This window comes from Melanotaenia boesemani, chromosome 12, assembly GCF_017639745.1.
Source record: "Melanotaenia boesemani isolate fMelBoe1 chromosome 12, fMelBoe1.pri, whole genome shotgun sequence".
In the NCBI taxonomy this organism is placed as follows: Eukaryota; Metazoa; Chordata; class Actinopteri; order Atheriniformes; family Melanotaeniidae; genus Melanotaenia; species Melanotaenia boesemani.
The window spans coordinates 9,947,064-9,970,265 of NC_055693.1; the positions used below are offsets into that span (position 1 = coordinate 9,947,064).

A 23,202-nucleotide genomic window follows, 5' to 3' on the forward strand; every position below is an offset into this window, starting at 1 on the left:
GGGACAGCAGGGAAGGATCAGGGACATTTGATGGAAATATGTTTATGTATTCATACAAGCTGATTCACTGAAGAGAAGCGCACATGTTGGGAATTCAAGACTTTTTTCCAGTCCAGTTTAATGTTTACAGTGGTCCCTTTTTCCCTCAGTTTGACCATTTTCTTAAATAAACATACTCAATTCGTCTGGACGCTTGCCATGACAGTTAGATAGAGGAAGTTGTTTACTTTGGAAAATCTGGAGACTTTGCAATTACACATTCACAGATTCCATGTTTCTACAATGAAAGGAGATTTTACAAGTATCATAAATGCAAAATAACACCACCACTTTTTTTTTCTCACATACCACCTCCTGTTCTCTATACAGAGTAGGAGCAAGATGGACACCCAGGAGCAGAAAGAAGAAGAAAGCTGAAACAAAGTGTTCATGACTGTATAGAAACCTCTTCTTCATGTCATTTAATATTGATGTAAAATTGATATATTCATTCAAAACTTCTGCTGACATCAAGTTTTCTGTTTGAGCTGAAAAGAAGCAAGAAATGAGAGAAAAGGGCTGCAAATCAAAGAGCAGAACAAAGAAACTGAAACATTAAATAATCTATATCTTACTGGTTAAATGATGAGAATCTTTTGTTGGGGGAAAAGGAAGTTAAATCCCCTTCATCACTCAATTACGTTCAGTATTTTTTGGAACAGGAACAGCATTTGTTTCATCTCTTGAGACAAAAACTTGCTTCTTCAGTTTGTAGAACAAACAGAAGTTTTCAAGGTACTTGAATAAACTTAACATTTGTTAACATTTGGTAAGAATAGCTGACAATAAATCGTCCTCTGTTGGGCCTTCTTGGACTGACATTGTTGCTTATACCAGGAAGACATAAGTCTCCAGCGTAGAAGTTCATAATATGCAAGAACAGAAACCAGAAGACTTGTGTATATAAAAATTTCAACTAAGTAGTGATAGTTTTTACACCACAGATGTTCACTTTCTATTGAAGTTTCCGTAAGGCTGTTATAACTAAACTTTGAGCAATGCTTGTTCTACTAGTTGTAGAAGAAGAGACAAAGGTTTAAAAAAAAAAGAAAAGAAAAACCCACAGTAAGCAGGTAAAGTCACAAATTCTTTAGCTACACTGAAAATAAAATTCTTGAGGATTCCCAATGAAGCAGCCAGTCAGGAAATGCTTTTTAAATGCAGTACCATTAATGGTAACTAGGGATAGACTTGATCATAGCTACTTTCAAAAGGACTAACTGGAAGAGCAGCTGCCATGTGTGTAGGCTGGAGTTTATTGGCCCATCTAACGCAGGTTTGAGTCCTGTCCTGGGGAACCTTTGCTGCTCAGGTCCTCCCAGTTTGTTTCATGGAATAATGAGTTTTTCTGCACTGTTGCCCTACAAGTCATCTTAACAACTTCAGGAGTAAAAGTGAGCTTCATTAAGTCCTTCTGATCAGTGTGCTAGTAGTTTTTCTTAAAAAGATGTCATGTTCAAAGATGGATCTTTCTATCCAAATATGTTTTGATTTTCTTTTTGCAATTCCAAATTCTTTCATTTTATTTTATTTTTTTTAATCAAATGACCTGCGGTTGCAGTTTATTTTATTTTATATTTACACCATGTACAGGAAAGTGTTTACCTCTGTGTTTTTAAACAGTTGGGTCAACAAATTAATTTGTGTCACATGCAGCTAAAATCAGAAGGTGTGCATCTGTGCAGGCTTCTATGCAACGTACAGGAATTTAATGTGCAGTGCTGGAATGAGAAGATTCTAAGGTTTTGGTTTGTTGCTTTTAGGTTGTGGGTCTGATTGCTTGAATTTGAGGTGGATGCGTTTCATTGAATGGCAGTGCTTTAGGTTATAACTTTGACATTTGTAGATGCATGTTTGCAGTAAAGTTTTCTTTTACATAATCTGCTTTGTGGTTACGTTCGAGTTGTGCAACTGCCAGACCACTAACATCTGGTTACCTTAAATGTACAGCTCCTGTCACATAAATGCGCTTTACCTTAGTCCCCCTGTCATTGTCAAAGGTTTTAGATAAAACCAGCGTTTTGCCATCAGAGGCAGTGCTGCTACAGCTAGTCCCAACACAGGGATGTATGATCGATTAGAAAGGGCTTATTCGTCTGTGATGTGAGCTGCCTGTTGGATTACCTGGCAGCTTACCTACAGGTGGTACAATGTGTCTGTTTTCTCAGTCAACACTTTTTATCTTCTAAATGAATATATTCTCAATCACCTAGCACTTATAGAGCGTAAGAAGAGAAGACTGCAGGAACAGAGTAAGTGAAACTTTAGATGGAGAGCGAGTACATGAGAGCTTAGATAAGGAGAAGAAAACACTTTTTTTTTCTCCTCTGAGAAGGTTCATCCGAAGTGCAGTGGGATTATAGGAGGGGCTATTACTGCTCGCCTCTTCTCTGCTCAGCTGTCTCACTTACATCCTTTCACCAATCTTTCCTCTCTCATGTCCATCGATCCTCTCCCTTTACAAGATGCCCTTCTTTGTTTCATTTGTCCTTATTCACGCCAGTGTTTTCTCCTCTCCTCTTCCCATTCTAGCATTAATCATTTTTGTTTTTCTCTCATTTCTGACCATCGCCATCTTTCTTCAGCCACCACCTCTGTTTTCTCTGCAGCATAAGAGAGGACATGAGGGAGAATGAAGTCATCCTCATACCTAATAGGTAATGCGAGGGAAAGAAATGGGGATATGGTTGTAACTGCAGCAGCTGCATTATGCGTTTCTTACTGCTGCTGTTGACTTGATGTAATGCAGCAGTGATCTGTTGGAAAGAAATCCATCTTGATTAGTGGGAAAACTCTACTGCAAGCATGATTTCCCTTCCTTCTCTTTTCCCTCTGGGAATTATCTGCTTTTCTTGTTTTTTTTCCTGCCTCTCCTTACCTTTCTTTTCCCCTAGAGTTTTGCTCATGAAATGAAATAGACACTTTAAAGCTGTCTGGCACCTTGTTTGCCTCCCACCGCTTACTGTGCAGAGGTGTGAAAACGAGAACTAGCAAAGTGTAAAGTAAGGCACATTATTGTACTATTCAGCCTACAAAAGCTGGGATGCTCTGTAAAATGCAATAAACAAAATAGAATTAAAGAAAGACTTAAAAAATAATCTAAATATTGCTGAACAACAGTCAGAGTTCTATCATTCTTATTTAGGAAGCTCAAATTAGTATAAACTGAAAATTAAACTATAGTTTTCCAAGGAGTAGGTTCATTGTTTTATCTAAAGTTGACTCCAGCAGCTTTTTTTCAGATATGAACAGGGACAGCAAGCTTAAAATTGCGCCTGAACGACAGTTCGTGTTGCGACAATAAATGCCTCTCTAGAAACCAAAGTCTTTATTTTCCATCATATTTCATTTTTGTGGCTGTCCACCCCCCAGGGGTCGTGGTTCTGTTAATTCTATCCTCATTGTGTGCTGTAATACTTTAGCAACAATATGGCCGCCACTGAGTCTCACCACCATTTCATGCCCAGGAATGATAATGAGTAGCTTCAGGATGTCTTGTTTTCAATGACTTGCTGCACTTCAGGGAAAGTGAGACAGAGAGGGTGAAGCAGAGAGGCGTGTCCGTCTACGTAATGATGAGATACATAAACGTGGCGTTAAAGTCATTGTAGGAGACGCTGAAGGAGAGTGATGCTACAAGGACAAGTGGGACTCAGACAAGAGTTTAAAATAAATGTGTGTTGTGGGGAGAGAGCGACATGGTAAACGAATGACAGAGATGGTGACATCATCCCGACATTTAGGTCACTGTCTGCCCGCTGCATCTTTATCGAGTGTTTTTCTTTTTTTATTATTGCCGATCATGTGACTGTTAGCAGTGAGGACAAATGCAAGCAGCCACTGTCTTGTGCAAACATAACATTGAAGTCTCTCTATATATAGTCTCTATTTTGTAATGCCACTAAACAAAAACATGTAAGGAAACACTCAACCACATATTTGTGAATGGAAACCAAAATTGTTAGTAATTTATATAAAACTAGGTTTATGAATCATGAAAAGATGAGCTCCCCTCCCAGTCCAAGTGGACTTCACCAACCCAGCAAACAGAACCAAATGGGTTAAAGTTATAAACACAAACATTACAGATTCATTAACTGCAGTTTTCCTGACTGATCCTGATTTCTCATTTCAGGTCTGATCTGCTAATTTTCTTCCTAAGAACAATAATCATTACAAGATTATTGAAGATTTAAGTTGTATGTTAAGAATAAAACATTAAAATTGTAAATATTTGTATTTTTCCAAACCTACATTAGGTTTCAAGGCCGATAACAGTGCAAAGGTTTACTTTGACAGAGATTTGCAGAATAAAATCTAACTTTAAAGTCATTACAGACCCTACAAATGCCTCATGTAGGTTGTGTGTGGACACCGGTAGACTTCAAATTATATTAGGCTCAAATGATGTATCAAGTTTTTTCATCATGGGAAGCAGCTTGGATTGTAGGAATTTCTCAGATCTGTTGAATGAAATCTAGATTTTTTTTTCTAATCAGACATGTTCAGCCCTGGGATACTGTTTCATTACATTTAGTGTATCAACTATTTCACTTTGTTCCTTCGTGACTTATTTTTGGCTCAACGATGCCACAGATTGTGAGCTTTTTTTCGTCCTGACTCCCTGGGAAAAACCATCCACATGCATACGTGCGAGTGGTTGTGGGCGTCTGTGTCACTGTGAACACTATGTCTCTACTTAACTGGTAAAAATGAGGCTTTAAACATTGAAAGATTGATTTCCTCATTATGTTTTTGTTCTTATTTTGTTTGATCAGATTATGGAAAGAACCCCTGTGGTAGCCTGGTTCTGTTGTAAATCAAAGGTAGAAGCATCAAACCAGAACTGTACATTTTGATAAAACCTCATTTAAACATTACATTTCACTTTATATTACTCTGTGTAGTAATTACTGAACATGGATGAATTATGATTATTATCATTATTTTGCTTTAGGAAGACAGACAGACCTGATTTGCTAACTGCTTCCTCCTTCAGGACACCCCTGTGTTTTCTTTTTTTCTTTTCTTTTTTGTGATCTGGCTCACTTTGAGATTTGATGTCTAATTTTCATAACAGTTGGAGTGATTCTTTTCCATCTCCTCTCTTTGGCTGTTGTCAGAGTTTGTATTCATGGCTCGTGGTGTGTGATGTGTAAGAAAGTTCCTGCTGTATTTCCCCTCCTTTACTTTGGCTGCAGCATCTGTAATTATTCTGAGTAGCTTCAAAAATGCTCACATGACTTTTTGAGGGTGATGGATGCTTCATTGACCATAGAAGGAAATTATGTCTTTTAACTCTTCATCTTTTGCTGTGAACATGGTCCAATTTTTATGGACATTACTGACTAAACAGGCTGGTTGACTGACAGGCCAGCCAGCTTACCTGCTGGGTGACTGGTTGGAGGACTTCTGGCTCACTGATGGTCTGCTGCTGCTAAGTAGATTAGCAGGACTAGCTGGCCAGCTCCCTGGCTTCCTGACTGATTGTTTGGCTAGCTGCCTTGTAAAATAACTGGCTGCCTGGTCTCTGACTGACCAGCTGACTGACAGTGATTCAAGGGATTGGCTGACTAGCTGTCTGACCAACTGACCCCATCATCTTTATGACAGTCAAAGCTGCTGCTTAAGTCTTTAAACAGGTCCAATGAACTGAAGTAAATAAATAAATAAAAATAAAAAATAAAAGAGCAAACTGAAAACCCCTCAACCAAAAACTGTTGCTTTCTTAAAGAACATTTGTAGCATCAATAAACTAATCACTGTTCAGGCTGCTGAACTGAACAGTCTGAGAATTAATTGGTTTTAATTTTTAGCTGCAGAAAGCAGCAAATAGCAAGAGACACAAATTACAGATTAGCTTAACTTATTAGCATCTTACCTTATTAAAAATAGTCTGTGGTAGAATCAAACAAGAACACATCAGCTTAATACTCTGAATGACAGACAGCATAAAAACGGCTTCTTCTAAACTTGCGCACAAGCTCAGCCTTCAGTAAAATTAGCTTGAGGTTTCCTGGGTGTTCTGTGTTTTTTAGCGATACTGAACTTGAGCTGCAGGTGATGCATCTTTTTCCCCCTTTTTTTTTAAAAGACATGCAAATAGTTAATCTTTTTTTTTTAATGCTAAACTTTGACAGAATTGCCCTTTATCCTGTGGCCCTGATTGAAATGTCATTGGAGTGTGTTGCGTCTTCAGCTGCAGAGCTCGATAAGATGTTTTCATTTCATCTAACGTTAACTTTTAACACCAAAAAATATCTGTTTTGACGAGTGAACTGAATCTGACAGCCGGCGGAGTGAGGAAGCAACCTGTTGCGATAAAGGTTGGATAATGCTGTGGCGCTTCTGAAGAGGGTTTAATCCAGCAGTGGAATAAAACATTATAAAAAAACCAATGGTTAATATCCCTGCTCTGTTAAAACACTGCTCTTATGTAACAGCCTAATGCCATTTTTATAATTTTACTTCACCTTGAATCTTTTTGTCAACAATGTTATGTAACTTTTTTCAGTCACATTGCAGTATACAGTGTCTTTTCTCTGCACAAACAACCTCAAAGCATGGCTTGTTTTTGCTTTATCTAACACACAGCTCTGCTTGTGATTAGTTTGTGCAAACTGCAGCATTTGTTTGGCTAACTGCAGCGTTTGGGAACTTTTTTGTTTCCTTCTACATCTTTTTATAGAAAAGACAACCTAAAGCAGGTTAAAACAGGGTCACTGTAATGAATTCTTAATTTAGAGAATTAGAGGATCATAAACTGCAGTTTGACTGCAAGTGGTGTCTTTTAGGGGCAGGAACCAGAAACTAAACTGAGTCCTGGGGCTGGAAGTTCATCCTTAAAACAGCCCTGGTAGAGAGGTAGGACAGGATGGCTTAGGGTCAGGGCTCTTTGCAGATTATTCAGATTTTTCCTCACAGACATGGCTAAACCTTTGCTCTTAAAAGATTTCTCTAAATGTTGCAACAAAGTGTGAACAGCTACATTTTCCACAATAGCAGTTATTTAGTGTTTATTTCATATAAATGAGCCTGCAAGTGCAACAGGAAAGGAAGTGTGGGTTGTATCGATGCAACATCAGGATAGAAAAATGTCAAAAGGTCTCAAGCTTTGGTTGGTAAAGCCAAACAGCTTTTTTGCTCCTCTGAGCTTTTTCTTTGTGGACACACACAGTTTGCTCAGGAGCCCAAGCTGCTGCTCCTAATAAACGACTGGCTGCGATAACAGTGAAAAATGTCACGTCATGTAAACCCCATTCGAGCTGGACTGAAGTAAAATGCTTGGAAGTAAAATGTCATGCAGCTTCAGTGATGTGGCAACGAGGGAGAAGTAATCACTTGATCAAGTAATGTGTCTGTGCTCTAATATCCTGGAATCGTGATGGAGAGAAGGTGGTTTGTTTGACTGGATCTAAATATATAATATCTGTTTATTATACTGTCTTAGACAGTATGCTTCTTTGATTGGCCCCATCTTCAATAAACAAACTAAAAGCCAAGAAACGATTAAAAAAAGGCGAATATTTTGTTTTGCTTTATGATTTAAAGTGTCCCTGAAGAAAACAGACACTTAAGTAAGTGGCTACTCCTTATTAAACACAGTGGAAGAGGGCCAAATATCGGGCAGATGTGTTCTCTAATACTGTAATTGGTTATTATTGAAAATGCAAATAACACAAAACATCTTGACATTAAATAATATAGAATGACAATAACAGTAAACTTTTAGCCATGAATTTCACATATAAATAGTTTTAGATTGAGAACAAATCTGCCCATTTTTCAGTAAATGCTGAACAAAAATATTTAAAGATGCCACATGATGTCTCCATCTTCTCGGCTGACTATATCAGGGTAACTCGACAGTAGAGATTTGAATGTTTTGATGTTAGTTTTCTGTCTCCAGCTTGAATAGAAGGAAACCGGCTGTTTAGTTGGTGTTGTTTAACTCCATTAGTTCATGTAATTGCTTCTCGGTTGTCTCACAGGAAATAACAATGCCTCAGCTCCACACTGATGTTACTCCTTTTTCCTCTCGTAGGATGAAGAGGAAGAAATTAAGCTGGAAATCAACATGCTGAAGAAGTATTCCCACCACAGAAATATAGCCACATATTATGGAGCCTTCATCAAGAAAAGTCCACCAGGCCATGATGACCAACTCTGGGTAAGTTTACACCACAAACGATACTGTAACACCCAACAGCAACCGGGTACATATTAAATTTGCATTCAAGACTAATTAATCTTTGGGTGAAGTTGCCTGCCATTTTGAATCGTCAGTATCTCACCTGCACTCTGTTTCAATTATAAGATATTTTCCCACCACACGAGCTGAAGCTAGAAGCTACTCAGAAAGTGCCCCTGAAAAGTGAAATTTTCACCATCAGAAAAAGCTTAAACCTCAAAAGGTCTATCTTGAGATAGATCAACGCTGTGCATATTTACAGTGTCACTTCTGTCTCAGACAGCATTACATGTTACACGTAATGCTTAAATATCTCTGAGATCACCACAGACCGTGTTGCGACAGGACTTTGTGCATGTGTCAACGTGTAACTGATGCAGAAATAATGCTGTGTAAATATCCACATTTAAAACCCGGTTTGAACTGGTATTAAATGTTTTTACATTCAAAATGTTTAGATTTGAGTTGTTATTGGTGGTGAAAATGTCCTCTTCTGGCTCAGTTCTGTGTAGCTTCTAGTGTTAGTTTACACAGCAAGAAAGCCTCTTATTTTACAAACTAATCAGAAGCTGTGGCAGTTGTGTACTGCAGGTAAGACCCTGACTAGTCATACTTAAAAAACAAGGAAAAAAACTGACAGACAAAAACAAGTCCCTTTGATTTCACCTCTCAGTCCACTTTTAATGCAAATAAAAAACCCTCATAAAACTACAAAAATCCTAAACAGGCGAACATTGTAAATAAAACAAAAATCAATATTGAATTCCTGATTCTGGCTAAATGTTTTCCTTATTATGTTGGAATCGAAACTCATTTCCAAAGATTCTAAGTTTGATTCGTAAAAATGAACATTTACTACCTAAACCTTTGTCTGAAAGAAGAAACAGTTAAATATATTAAAGAAAGAAGACACAACAAGCCTATCTGACCTGTATCTGCTCAACTAAACTCAAATGGGCATGATGCACATGCTGCAAAGCTCCCCGTTTCTGCACCTATTTGTGAAAGTAGTAAAGTCTGAAATCCTGATTTACAAACAGCAGCAGCATCATCTGACAAAAAATCTCCATTCAAGTAACTTAAAGATGCCCAAAGCTGTAAACTCTGCTATACTTACATGTTTGGTAATCTCCATCAGAGGAAGCTAGAAGTTTCCACAGCATCCCAGCTTTTGACAGACTTTGATTAATAACTTGATTCACCTCCAGTGTGTGTATTACTGGGATAAGTATGGTGATCTAGTTAAATGGTTATGTATTAACTCTGAAGCCTGTCAGTAAATAAACTAGACCTATCACCAGCAGTTGGTCCAGATACAGAGTTGGTGTTAATAGAATGAATTAAAATGCCAAAATAAGACACAATTGTAATTTTTAAAAAGACAATTATTAAAATAAATGAAGCAAAGTTAATCAGAGAAAGCAAAAGTAGAGAAATAAAACCAAGGAGAGACATTTATTTACAACTGCTCAGTTTGTTGAATGCAGGATTATTTAGTTTTATGAGCATGCAGCGTCATTTCCTTGTGAGGATAGATTTCACTCTCGCTCTACAACACAACCCTTTATTTGTTTTTGCAGCTGCTTCCACAACCCCGTTAACAGACCCCACGGTTACAGCTTCATGCTGTCTACTTTGTGTGCATGAGAAAGACTGTATGTGTCAGTTTTATGATAATAAGGTTATGCACTGACCATCACTTAAGACTATCGTCTCCTGAGGAGGAGCACTTAACGTGTTTTTAAGGCATATATCCTCGCACCAGCTTGTGAGACACAATGCACCACAAACTTGAGGGTCATTAAAAAGTAATACCCAATGCAGAGGCAAATTAAGGGAGGGGTATATTTCTGTGTAGTTCTTTGTAATGAAGGACTTAGATTTCTATGAACATTCCAGTCAGAGTAGTGTTAGTTTTATTTCTCGAAAGAAGAACTAACAATGTTTATCTTAGAACAATACCTCTTCCCTGATGTAAAAAGAGTCTGTAGAGCTGAACTGGTTCAGTTCTAGTTTTATTTACTAGGACTAAATCAATACATATTTGTATTTTGTACATTATTTTCAAATTAAGAGGCTGCAGGAGTCATTTAGCTTTTGTTTGAATTCTTAGTTATTTTTCTCCCTTAAATTAAATAGGCAAGCAGTTTTGATGCATGAGCGCCAGAGACTTTCAGGAAAATGTGAGGACATTTTAGACTTTTTTTTCCCCAGTTGCTGTTCTGCTCGAGATGCCCTTCACAGTCCGAAAAACAAGGAAGGCGCCGCAGAGGAATGTCTCTAGAGTGCACAGGATACAAGATATGATTGGAAAAGTACACAGTGAAATTTGTTTTTTTTTACAGCTCATCGCGAATAGTAGAAGAATCTCATTGTTGACTGTTTTTGTACAAACGAAAAGTATGAAGTATCGATTCTCACAAGCACAAACACTAAATGCTGCTGAAGATGAGGTGAAAGGGAATAACTGCACCCTTCCTACATCGTGAAAACAACTCAGGAAACGGGAAAATTCATGGCTGTCGCAAATAGCCGCTACTACCTCAAGGTTTAAGGCAAAGGTGGAACTTCTGTGATTATTTCAAACAGCTCGATGCGAAGTCCAAAATCCATCCATCCATTTTCTATATCTGCTATGTCCAGTTCAGGGTAGGACAGCATCAGAGGTGGCACTAGATTTTTTTTTATTGTTTGTTATTTTGATTTACAGGGTCATAACAATCCTGTCATAATCTATTTTCACCCGTCACTTAAAAATTAAACAAAAAACAAACATGGTAATAATGTCATATTCAATAGCATTTAATTTCCGTTTATTTTTAAATAATATTCAGTCCAAACAAGCTGAACAGAAAATCCGCATCGTGCCATCACACATCAAACAGATGAATACTTTTAACTTTTTTCAGCGAAGTGACAAAAACCATCAACTGTGACCCCAGTAGCTACATATGAACAATGAGAATAAACGATTGCACTTAAAATATGAACAGTTCACCTGCTGTAGCCTGAATGTCTCACACCTTCCCCCTGGTCTGCATGGACTTGAATTGCGCGCTCGCTTGTGCGTGATCACATGTCCCAAGTCAAGTTGGATTGCTGCAGAGGCTATTGTCATGAGGTTTTGGACTTTTGCCTCTGCCAGACGACTTTTCACGGCTGTTTTGATGTTGTTCTGGAGGCTGAATCCGCGCTGTGCTGCCACACTGGAGACTGGAATTCTACCAGTGTTTTGAAATCCAGGAACATTTCTCCAAGTGAAGTCATAACTCAGACCCCCCCCCCCCCCCCCCCCCCCCCCCCCCCCCCCCCCCCCCCCCCCCCCGGGGGGTCCGCTCCCCAGTTCGGAAACGACAGAGTTAGTGTATGTGCACAGTATGCTTAGACTCTAGGGGGGCACCACAGATGTTTAAAGTTAATTACTAGTAAATGGTTGTTTCTATTTGAATGAATTTAGTAACATGACTCCACTGATCCTTTCGGATTGCTCTTGGGTTATTCTTGCAGCTATCAAATTATCCATCATCAGCTGTAAGATCTGTATCCTTCAGAGGGCTGGTTTGATCAGGAAACTATTTCAGTTGACTTCTGGAAAGGTCCGGTGTTTAGTCCTTCCCTAACAGCTTTCGAAGATGCTGTGTGTAGCGTTGTCTTTCTCCAGGGGTTCAGTTAATGCTCCTCTCTTTCACATAAAGGCCATATTTCTTAAAAGCCAAGCTGCTTCCTGTATCAATCATGGTAGTGTTAATGTGTTAGAAGTGATTTTTCCACTGGCTTTTCACTACACAGATCATTTCTTGTTACCAAGATACTCTGAAAGTATCATGTGCCACATAACACACCAGCAGATTTCAGCTCTTATATGGATCATATGTGGAAAAAGCAAAGCACCAACAAAGCAGAAATCTCAGTTGTTGCCATGATTTAGCAGTGGTGATACTGGAGCACCTATGGTAGAATGAGGATTAATATTTTCATGTTTTTATGTCCAGAGTTTTCTGAATATGTCTTCTTCTTTCCCCCAGCTGGTGATGGAGTTCTGTGGTGCTGGTTCAATCACAGATCTGGTGAAGAACACCAAAGGCAACTCGCTGAAGGAGGACTGGATCGCCTACATCTCCAGAGAGATCCTCAGGGTTAGTCATTTTTCACACACATTTACCTGATTATAGTCAAACATGTTGACATTACTGTGACCTACATTTACTCATTTTGTAACCAATTTGACATCTTTTTCATTTTATTTTAGACAATGATGAAAACTGATTACACAAGTATAAAACATTTCTGAAGTGTTTGTTTTAAGTTTTTGTTTAATTCTGTATTATTCTGTACAGGGATTGGCTCACCTGCATGCGCATCATGTCATCCACCGTGACATCAAGGGACAAAATGTGCTGCTGACTGAAAATGCTGAAGTCAAACTGGGTATGAGCTGGTTTTAACATTTGTGTTAATATTACACTGATTAATCTTGTGTTTGCTTCTTTAATGATCAAGAATTAGAATACAGTTTATAATCAGGACACGTTCTGTGACCTCTGTTATTGCTGTCCTGTGACACGCACTATAAACCACGTGTCTCCACTGCAACTGCAATAGAACACTTTGGAATTTGGCTCAAAGGAGGCACGAAGGAGCTTTGCAACAGATCAGCATCTTTTCTCTCTGAGTCAGGCCTAAACACCAAGTCCAGACTCCAGTGTAGCAGTGGGGCGAATGGGTGAAATTTTAATTACCACAGGCCCCAGAGCAAGTGACTGGATTTTTATAAACATTAAGGGCTGGTATTTAAATGACTCTTCTCACATTTTCAGCCGACTTTAAAACAAGATGTAAACAGCTTTAATCAATTTCCTCAGGTTTTCATATGCAGCGTTTGGAAATAAGTTATGCTATATAAAATAAGCACCATCAGTGGCTGGCTTACAGACATGAGTCATTTAAGCACACACTCACACACAACTCTGGGGACAAAACTGCTCTGAGCCACTTCTGATCCATTTTAATTGTGTTTTCCTCAGTGGATTTTGGTGTGAGTGCTCAGCTGGACCGGACAGTCGGCCGAAGGAACACATTCATCGGGACGCCGTATTGGATGGCTCCAGAGGTCATCGCTTGTGATGAAAACCCTGATGCAACCTACGACTACAGAGTAAGGACAGTGGCCTACAAGCTGCAGAACTTACAAGTTGTATCACACAATGGGTGATGATGTAAACATCTCAAGTGTCTCAAACTGAACAGTTTTTCCCCCCAAACCCTGAATACCATAATAAAATCAATTTTGAGTGCAATACTGATAAGACGAGGACTATTTTAAGACCATTCCGGTATTTACTATTCTTAAAACTTCAAATACTTCCTGTACCTCAATTTAGGCAGTGTGCTTAAATTAAAAGCTCAGAAAGTTTGAGCTTTCCTGGATCAAAAGATATGTTTAAATTAGAGAAACATGTTTATATTGTCGGTAACAGTCTGATGTAACAAGAACTTGTGACTTCTTTAAAAGTAATCATTCATATGAAGAAGAAGAAGAAAAAAAAACACTACTAAATTGTAAATGTCTGTTTTCAGAGAATAAGTATTTTTTATTTCCATTTTTGTTTTTATATTTGCACACACACTGACTTGTTTAATCTTGTCTTCTGTCCTTCAGAGCGACCTGTGGTCCTGTGGTATCACAGCCATAGAGATGGCTGAGGGAGCTCCCCGTAAGTCGGTTCTTGTTGAATTTGTGATCTTAAGTTGCGTTCCAGTTGTCTCCTAATTCAGAGCTACTGAGAGCAGATGAAGTCTTTACAGGGCAGTTGCCATTTCTGCTGCACAAACTCAGGAAAAATAGATGCCACCAAAATAGTTCATTTGTGAGCATCTGCAATTATGCCATATAAAATTAGAAATCTAAAAATGTGCACCATGAGAACACCAGCCAAATTTGTTGATAATGATTAATAAGCAACACAAATTCACGTGACATTTCATGAGCAATCCCACCTTAACAACATAAAAAACATAAAAAACAACAAGGTGCTGTTTACATTAGAAACATACTGGATACAACACATATTAGAAAGAAACTTAATAAAAACATCAATGAAAAGGCCTTTATATTATTAGTGGGCATAGCCATCTTTAAATCTGGACTCTCGGGGTCCTCTGCAACTTACGAGCTCTCTGTTAAAAAACAACAAGGTCACTTCCAGCAAAAATTCTTTCAGAAAACGAATTCCAAAGACGACTGGAACGCACACTGAGCTTTACTGTTAGACAGTGGAGGCAAAAGCAAGTAGTTGTTTTTGCTAAACAGACCTCTCATTTGCTTTTTTTCTTTGCTACAGCTCTGTGTGACATGCATCCAATGAGAGCCCTCTTCCTCATTCCCAGAAACCCTCCCCCTCGACTTAAGTCCAAAAAATGGTGCGATGTGTTTTTTATCTTTATCATCTCAGTCCAGGGTTTCTACATTGTCAGACAAATTTCTGCCTGGTTATGTAAACTCATCTAAACTTCAAGCATCACATTTAACAGGTCGAAGAAGTTCTTCAGCTTCATTGAGGGCTGCCTGGTGAAGAACTACACCCAGCGCCCTCCCACCGAGCAGCTGCTCAAACACCCCTTCATTCGGGACCAGCCCAATGAGAGGCAGGTCCGCATCCAGCTCAAAGACCACATCGACAGAACCAAGAAGAAGAGAGGCGAGAAAGGTGATTTGGGTCTTTTGAGAGAGGCGATGAAAGAAGTCAGACTTTATTTGCAGTTTTATCTTAAACACAGTTTGCAGTTCTGCTGGTGATTTTCAGGCCTTGATTAAGATAAGAGCTGTTCGTTTATTGTATCGTTTCTATCTACAGATGAGACGGAGTATGAATACAGCGGCAGTGAAGAAGAGGAAGAAGAAGCATCTGAACAAGAAGGAGAGCCAAGGTTATTATTATAGTCTTGGATATTAAAAGTTATCATTTCTATATTTCTGCTTTAGTCCAAGAGAGCAGCAAGAAGGTAACTGTCTAAAACAAGCAACTCCTGGTTTTCATGATGACGCCCTTTTCCTCTCATTGGTTCCTCCGTACAGCTCCATAGTCAACGTACCCGGCGAGTCAACTTTGCGCCGCGACTTCATCCGGCTGCAGCAGGAGAACAAGGAGCGCTCGGAGGCTCTGCGCCGCCAACAGCTCCTTCAGGAGCAGCAGCTACGTGAGCAGGAGGAGTACAAGCGCCAACTGCTAGCTGAGAGGCAGAAACGTATCGAGCAGCAGAAGGAGCAGAGGAGGCGGCTCGAGGAGGTGAGCGCACACGTCTAGTGCATCACCTTAAAAATCAGCCTAAATGAAAAGGATTATATCAAAGTGTCTATATAATAGAAAAAACACAGTCTCAAAGCTGCTGTTAAACTGAACGGAGAGGAAATGAAAGGTTAATGTAAATAAGAATATTAAAGTGTTTATGTACTAAAATATACTTAAATTATGTATTATAATTTAAGTATATTTAAAAAAAAAAAGGGTAGATTTCTGCCTACCATTTTTTGGACACGTTAAATTGAGATGATTTCTTCTTGTATCCAATACACATTTAGCTATTGCTTTCTTTCATTTATTTTCTACACCGATTATTCCAGTTCAGGGTTGACGGGAATACCAATACCAGGACTTAGTAGGTGAGTAGCAAGGTGCACTCTGGACAGGCCGCAGCCTATTGCAAGGCACAGCTGTTGCTTTCTTTTTGTTTAATAAGTTAAAAATAAACCATATATTCATTCAGTATATTATTTATACAGTGTTTACCAAATCCTATGCTATGTAGCACCAAATTACAGGAAAAAAGAGGACGACATCATGCTGATTTGAATTGGTTATACTTTTCTTTTCTCTAGAAAATTCTGACAATTTCTGACAAATATTACATTTGTAAATATATACATAAAAATAAATGATTAATGTGTAGTTTGGGGAACTTTTGCCCAGTATATTTTGCTCTAAAATGCTTTGTTCATAACTAAATCTTATTATTGCATCAAACTACTAACATTAAGGCGGGTTGTATTTGTGCTCAAATAGGCACCTTTTTACTAAAATCCATACCTAAAGAATATAGTTTTTACTATTATTATAAAAGGACAACAGAATCCTTTCCCATAGCTTCACTCAAGTCTGAAGATGACTATAAATAATCTTGTTGCAGGAAAAGACTTAAGTAATTCATGAAGCTATGTGCACGCAACTTTAACAAGCAGGAGGCATTTTCCTTTAAAACTGAATGATGTAACCTCTTTAAGAATAACTACAAAGTTTTCATAATCAATAATTATATGCTTGGCAGTTTTCCAAGTAGTGAAAAAGTCCGTTCGTCACATTTAAAATACTAACTGTACTAACAGCAACTCCTACGATACAGTCAGTGGCGTGATGTTCATGAAATAAAATGAGGTTATCTATATTTTAGACATATAACACTATTAATCCTATTTACATCTTTCTTCTGTGGCTATTTTACATTCATTTGAGAGTTTATTAATATTAAACATAGAAATCCTCCATTTATTGTAGGTCTACAGAAGACACTGGTGGTCCCTTTAAGAATCTCACTCTGGTGTCATAGTTTATAAAATAATCTATAAAAAGCTTAGAGGATTAAATTATTTGAGTAATTAAATATTAATCAGCACCTATTACTGGTAATTTGTTGGTCATGAAATATATACCAAGCAAAGATATCAAATCAGTGACTGCTTTACTTTGCCTTTAACTTTTAAAACAAAAACATGAAAACGGTCAATAATTAAAAAAAAAAATTCAGTCATAATTTTGTGGATTGTTTTCCCTGCTTAGTACATTAGAGGTAAATAGTTTTGTCTTTGTTGCTTCTCACAATATTGAAAACTTACATGTAAAAAGACAGCAGCACTAACTCTTCTAACATCCACTCTCTTTTAATCTTCTCTGTTATTCATCACAGAGTGAAATCTCACCTTCTTTCTAGCCTCAACTTGTTTGTGTGGTGATGAAACTATGAGGACCCAGGGGCATTTATGTCTGTAATAAGATTAGAGACTTTCAACTTGGAGGTTAGTGGTTAGATTGCTGCTTGATCATTTTTTATAATACAATCCCAAATGAATTTTAGGTTGCAGTAGAAAAATAATTAATCGTTGTCCCCAGAGAACAAATTGGAGAACCCATTTTGTAATTATCCCTTATCTCTTTGAGCTCTGGTCATTTTCTCCTCAGAGGAGAGGAAAATGAACAGTGATAGCAGAAAGAAGTGGGGCGCTACAGAGAGAAGAATATAAATGTGGACAGCAGTGGGCTGAACTAAAGAAAGCAGAAACCCAAAAGGAGGTCTGACAAAGGAAAGGAAATGTAAAAGGAGGAGCATGCAGAAACCAGAGTGTCACCACACCACCTGCTGTGTTCAGCACATTTGTCTTAGATTATTGTGTGTTTGTTGTCTGTCAGAGACACAAATAGTTCAGCATAATGTGTTACTCATTTATTGTGGCATCAAAAAATAATAAAGAATTATTTTCATTGCAAACTGCACCCAAATGAAACATCATAATAATATTTTACAGTGGCCTTAAAAGTGATGAGTACTGAGCTTCCTGAGGAGGGCAACCCGCTTCATTTTTGATATAAACAATTATTTAAGTTTCAAATTATCTTTCTGCTAAAATGTTACAGACAGGAATTTTAATGATCCAAAACAAAGAAGGCTGCTAAATTCTGCAGTATGTTTGAAAGATTCTCTGTGCATAACTAAAACTGTAACTTCTACCCTCTACATGTTTAATCTAGGCCTCACCACTAAGGGTCTAATTTTGTAGCTCGCACCCATAACGCAGCATGAGCTCTGTGGTCTCGTCTGAAGAGACGAAAATCAGAACTAGGACAGCGAGCTGGTTTCTGTCATAACTCACCTCCAGTGTTCGTTCACCTGCAGCAACAACGGCATGAGCGTGAGATGAGGAGGCAGCAGGAGCGTGAGCAGCGTCGGCGTGAGCAGGAGGAGAAAAGACGAATGGAGGAGATGGAGAGACGCCGCAAAGAGGAGGAAGAGCGCAGGAGGGCCGAGGAGGAGAAGAGGAGGGCCGACCGAGAACAGGTAACTAGAGAGGAAACCGGCTTCAAGTAGACAAAGGCAATTTTTTAAATGTGTTTTGTGTGGTTTGAAGACAGTTAACTAAAGACTGTGTTTGACTGATAGGAGTATATTCGTCGTCAGTTAGAGGAGGAGCAGAGGCACCTTGAGATCCTGCAACAGCAGCTCCTCCATGAACAGGCCATGCTACTGGTGAGTCTGTAACCAGCTCGTTTCAACCCAGGATGATGCATTTTTAATTCATACTGTAATAAATATAAGTAGTTTTAATTCTTGGCCCCAGTTTTTCCTCCTTCGGTCATTTAAGCTCTTTACTTTGTTAATGCTGTTTCCATTTCTTTTCTACGTCCCAGGTGGTTTTATTCAAAGTTTCCACAACTTCCAGGTTGTTAAATTTCATTAGACGGATACTTATTATTCCTCCATTACACAAGCTTTCCTGATTCCATTTACCTTCCTCTCCAACCTGGAAAAAAAAAAAAAAAGTTGTGGCCTTAAGAGGTCCGAGGGGAGCCGTTAACAGTCGAGGTCAGAAGATAATAACTATTCTCAGAGTTAGTTGGGAAAGTCGGGATGTTTACAGAGCCCTTAATGATGGTGATGTCATCACCAGGAAACAAGTCATCCAAGAGGAAGAGAGGGTTTCCCCTGTCTCTATTCCAGGTGGTATTGTGAAGATATGCTTGGTTACAGAAAATATTCACATAATAAAAGGATATGGCCACTTCCTGTCTGAGACCATCACTAAGATTTGGTCTGCGATCTCCGGTTCCTTCATTAATTCATAAATATCAGCACTAAAAAAAGATTCCCGGTGGTTCAGTATATTGGGACTAATATTTTCACATAGCTCAGCTTGGACACTGTGGTTGAACTTGTGCCTGCTTTCTGTGTTTGATGTGTTTGATCTAAAAGCTGGAAGTCATGATGATTACCAATGACAAGGAGCAGGTGGAAAATCATTATTTTCTAAGAAGCATCAGGGGTGTTTGTTTTTCTCTGTGTTGAACATGTCACATTCGCTAATTTATTCAACTTAAACAACTGTTGTCTATTCAAACTTTACACACCAGTAAAGAGAAAAGAAAATGACAATGACTGCCCTGTCTTAGGCATTAATATATCAACCCTCCATTTTCTCTAATAGCAAGTCCCAAGCTTAACAATGTCGAGGTCCTCCAGCTCCACCCATCTTACAAATACACAAAAGTCATTTTACTTTGATTCCTTCAAAAAGACCAAGCTTTCCTAATAAATGTGCTTAACTGTCCCAAAGACTAGGTGGCATGTGACCCTAAATGGTAGGAAGATTCACATTTGAGGATACCAGAGGAAATTTAAGTGCCTGGATTGCCGTTTTACTGTGTAACCAAACATTGAAAAAGTGCAGCCATACATCTTACCCAGCCTTTTCTAGTGGTTTTGCTTCAACTTGGCCCCTTCCCTGTACTCAGGAGTATAAATGGCGAGAGCTTGAGGAGCAGCGGCAAGCCCAGAAGCTTCAGAGACAGCTGCAGCAGGAGCAAGCCTACTTACTGTCGCTACAGCAAAACCAGAACCTGGATAGTAGCAAAACTGCCCCTCAACAGAGCGCCAAGCCACCAAAGAACCTCGAGCCGGACACAGTAAAGCCCCCACAGACTCCTGACTTGGAAACGTCTAAGCAACAGAGTACTAACTCTGAGAAGACACGGTCCAGTCCTGTGTCCAGTCTGGAAAAACCGAAGCTACCTGTGGCTGATGTCCAAGGCCCCGCCCCTGACTCTGAGCCAGTCAGAGAGGTGAACCTTGCAACCTGATGCTGTCACACTGACCGCTGTAGAATGCTTCCGTTTGCTTGTGTGAACTCACTTCCACTGCTTTGTGTGTTACATGGTGATGCTAGCTGATGATGTGGGATGAATGGATTCTTTGTAGATGGGCTCTGTGCCTAGAGCGCATTATCTTTTTCTACAACTCACAAGTCTAATAGTTTAACAGGTCTGTCTGCTGTAGTGATACTGGACCAACAGCAAAATATCTCACTTTTTATATTTTTATCTAAATCTTCTTGGGCTATAATATAAACCTCAAAACTGTGTCTAAAACAAGTAATAAAAGCCTCTCAAAGCACTTGTTCTGCATAAACAACGTGTCACACAGACACATGCTTAACTCATTTAGATGTCATAGAAATCAAATATGTGAATGAATTTAAACAAAATTCATGAAAGTTAATTTGTGTCTTCAAACTTTAAATCACTTACTAATTACAGCTGAACGCAGCCTGTAATGATTGATGCCGTTGTTTGGTCAAAAATTAGGTTTAATGACCAAATCATTCCTGGATTTTGCGGCTGCAGGTTTCATTAACAGTAGGCTTGAGAATTAAAGAAGACCGTTAAAATACCTGTAAAAATAGCTTATTTTATGGACAAAAAACCAGCCACATGTAAACATCACCGAATTAACTCTCTTAATAGGAACTCTCATTAACTATTTTTTAATAAGGTGCCCTATGTTGGTCATGAACTTTATCTCTGGGCTCTGAAGATGTTCAGATTATTGAGCTTAAATATGTTTCAAAGGCTTAAATAAAAAAAAAAAGTTAAACCATCTTATTCTGTTTTCCACATAACTATTTATATGCAAACAAATGTTGTCCGTTGTGTACAGATGTATATAGATTGCTCTCAAGACAGATTAACTGTAGGTTTGAATTATGTATATATTATCCCATCTACTATTACCATTCTTCCCTCCTTTAGGAAACAGGCATCCCCTCATCAGTCTCACTGTTCTCTCAGAAATGGAGAGCCACCTCACTAGTTTCTTATTTAGTCTTTCCTTGTATTGTCAGCATGCAGCTTGGAAGGCAAAGAATTGAGATTTAAACCAGATCTAAAAACATCTCGCTGGCTGAATGCTGTGTTCAGGGGTTTTTTGTAGTTTAGTAGCTCCTCTCCTCCTTTTAGAAATGAGTTTGGTGTTCGTTACATCAAGCGTTGCGTGAACTGCCAGGCAGCCATGTTGGAGGATGAACACATGAAACTAAATAGCAGATGAATGTTTAAAATGAAGGTTAGACGTATTAAGTACTCCTGATTTAACGAGGTTCTGTTTTTATAAATTGTCAGTAATTATAATGTTATCATAAATTTTAAGAACATAAGCAACATTTATTTATTTTTGATGAGTAGTGACCCGCTAATGTCAGATCCAGATCATTATGGTGTAAAGAAAACTTTTGGCACCTTCAATAAAATATTCACTTTAAAAAAACAAACAAGAAAAAAAAAACACCCACACTTTAACACCTCACTTTCCTCCAGGATTCAGGGTCCTGGAACTCGATGTGTCCTAATCTCTCCGTTTTCTCCAGTAATTGTTCTCTCTCTCTCCATGAAAAATGCATGACACTCTTGCTGGTCATGGTGCCGTCGTCCTTCTAGCGGAGATGTCAGTATTATGGCAAAAATAACACGCCTGCCCTTGAGAAGGTGCTTTGGTGTGCCTGCATCACCAGATGCCCTTCTGATGTGCTTGTACTCCTGCTAGTACAAATCATCTCTTCTGTGTGGGAGAAAACTAACAAACCTTTCCGTCTCATGGCTTGTGTCCTCTCGGTCCTCTTTCATACTGACACGCATTGACCTGTACCGTCCGACCGCCGCTTATGTGTCCGTCTGCGTGCTCTCCTCAGGCTGACGAGCGGTATCGGAAGAACATCCAAGGTTCTCCTCAGGCGGCTCAGACCAAACCACAGCAGCCTCCAGTGCCCCAACGCTCCGAGTCTTCATACCCCAATGGGAACTCTGCATCTGAGGCGCCTGCCATGCATCGACCTGTGGAACCACAGGTAAGGATCCCCTCTCCTCATCTGATATTAATGTACGTTTATTGCTTGGATACAGTCTGTAGTTGGTTGGTAGTTAAAACGTCTTGATACTTTCTCCTCAAACTGTAAAGCTGCAGGAAATGCTGGGGGATTAAACTCTCATCACCTCTGATAACTGCTGGGTTTTAACTGGGTTATATAGTAATTATATTCTATCCTCGTAACAGGTTTGCAGATGGTAAATTTTTTATTTATCCCTGCTGAATTGTTTTTACTGTCGAGTTTACAGACTTAGCCGTTTAGACAATCTGAAATCTATGTTTTAATATAATTGTTCTTTCAGTCCACAGCGGCTAACTGTATTAGCAGCTAAACTGCTAGATTTGATGCTCACACTCACAATTAGTCTGGGATCAGACTAATGGAAATTTTTACCCTTTACTTTTCTCTTTGAACCTGCCATTTTTAATGATTTATACACACCAAGTAGATTGCTTAAGTGTGTGGAGCCTTGTTACCCGAGCAGAACGTCCAGAGCTAACAACGAACAGATTTATGATGACATCATTCTTTTTCCAGCTTTCATTAAATGGTTTAACATTGTTAGAAAATCTGGTTTCTTGTATCTGGTTTGGCTTGTGTATCATAATAATCCTTCATTATCTCTCTTTCAGGTGATTTAAAAAGAAAAACTTGAGTATTTGCTCATTGCTGTGAAAGATTGATCATCAATCACGCTTTGCTGCTTTTTATAGATACTTGTTTATTCTTCCAGGATTTTATCTGAAACTGAACTCTTTTAGGTTGTTTCACCAGGATAAAGCCTTCACCTCTGTGCAGCTGCAGAGGCTGTAGGTGGCAAATATTTTAAATCTGAGTGGAGTTTTATTTTTCCTGTTTTTAAGCTATAAAAAGGAAATCGTTCCAATCCTGCTCTTATTTAATTGTTTAACAGTCCCAACATGTAGAATTAAACCAAACATACTTCATTAATCCCTTTAATCATTAAGAGAAATTAAATTGTTGCAGTATAAAGTATTGAGAGAAATAAATT

At 38.7% G+C, this 23,202-nt stretch overlaps 1 protein-coding gene across 7 annotated transcripts in view; it reads left to right on the top strand.

The window, feature by feature from the left end:
• Nucleotides 1-23,202, top strand: part of LOC121650655 (mitogen-activated protein kinase kinase kinase kinase 4-like) — a 91,487-nt gene that overhangs the window by 47,896 nt on the left and 20,389 nt on the right. For 6 of the 7 annotated variants that reach the window (XM_042002251.1, XM_042002254.1, XM_042002252.1 and 3 more), the window contains exons 4-15: nucleotides 8,084-8,209; nucleotides 12,256-12,366; nucleotides 12,568-12,658; nucleotides 13,255-13,385; nucleotides 13,890-13,944; nucleotides 14,572-14,650; nucleotides 14,762-14,937; nucleotides 15,085-15,157; nucleotides 15,306-15,516; nucleotides 18,173-18,334; nucleotides 18,437-18,523; nucleotides 22,014-22,169. In XM_042002251.1, coding sequence (XP_041858185.1) covers nucleotides 8,084-8,209; nucleotides 12,256-12,366; nucleotides 12,568-12,658; nucleotides 13,255-13,385; nucleotides 13,890-13,944; nucleotides 14,572-14,650; nucleotides 14,762-14,937; nucleotides 15,085-15,157; nucleotides 15,306-15,516; nucleotides 18,173-18,334; nucleotides 18,437-18,523; nucleotides 22,014-22,169 — 1,458 coding nt within the window. Of the gene's footprint in view, nucleotides 1-8,083; nucleotides 8,210-12,255; nucleotides 12,367-12,567; nucleotides 12,659-13,254; nucleotides 13,386-13,889; nucleotides 13,945-14,571; nucleotides 14,651-14,761; nucleotides 14,938-15,084; nucleotides 15,158-15,305; nucleotides 15,517-18,172; nucleotides 18,335-18,436; nucleotides 18,524-19,785; nucleotides 20,113-22,013; nucleotides 22,170-23,202 lie in introns of all 7 variants that reach the window. The other variant, XM_042002257.1, reaches the window with a different exon arrangement.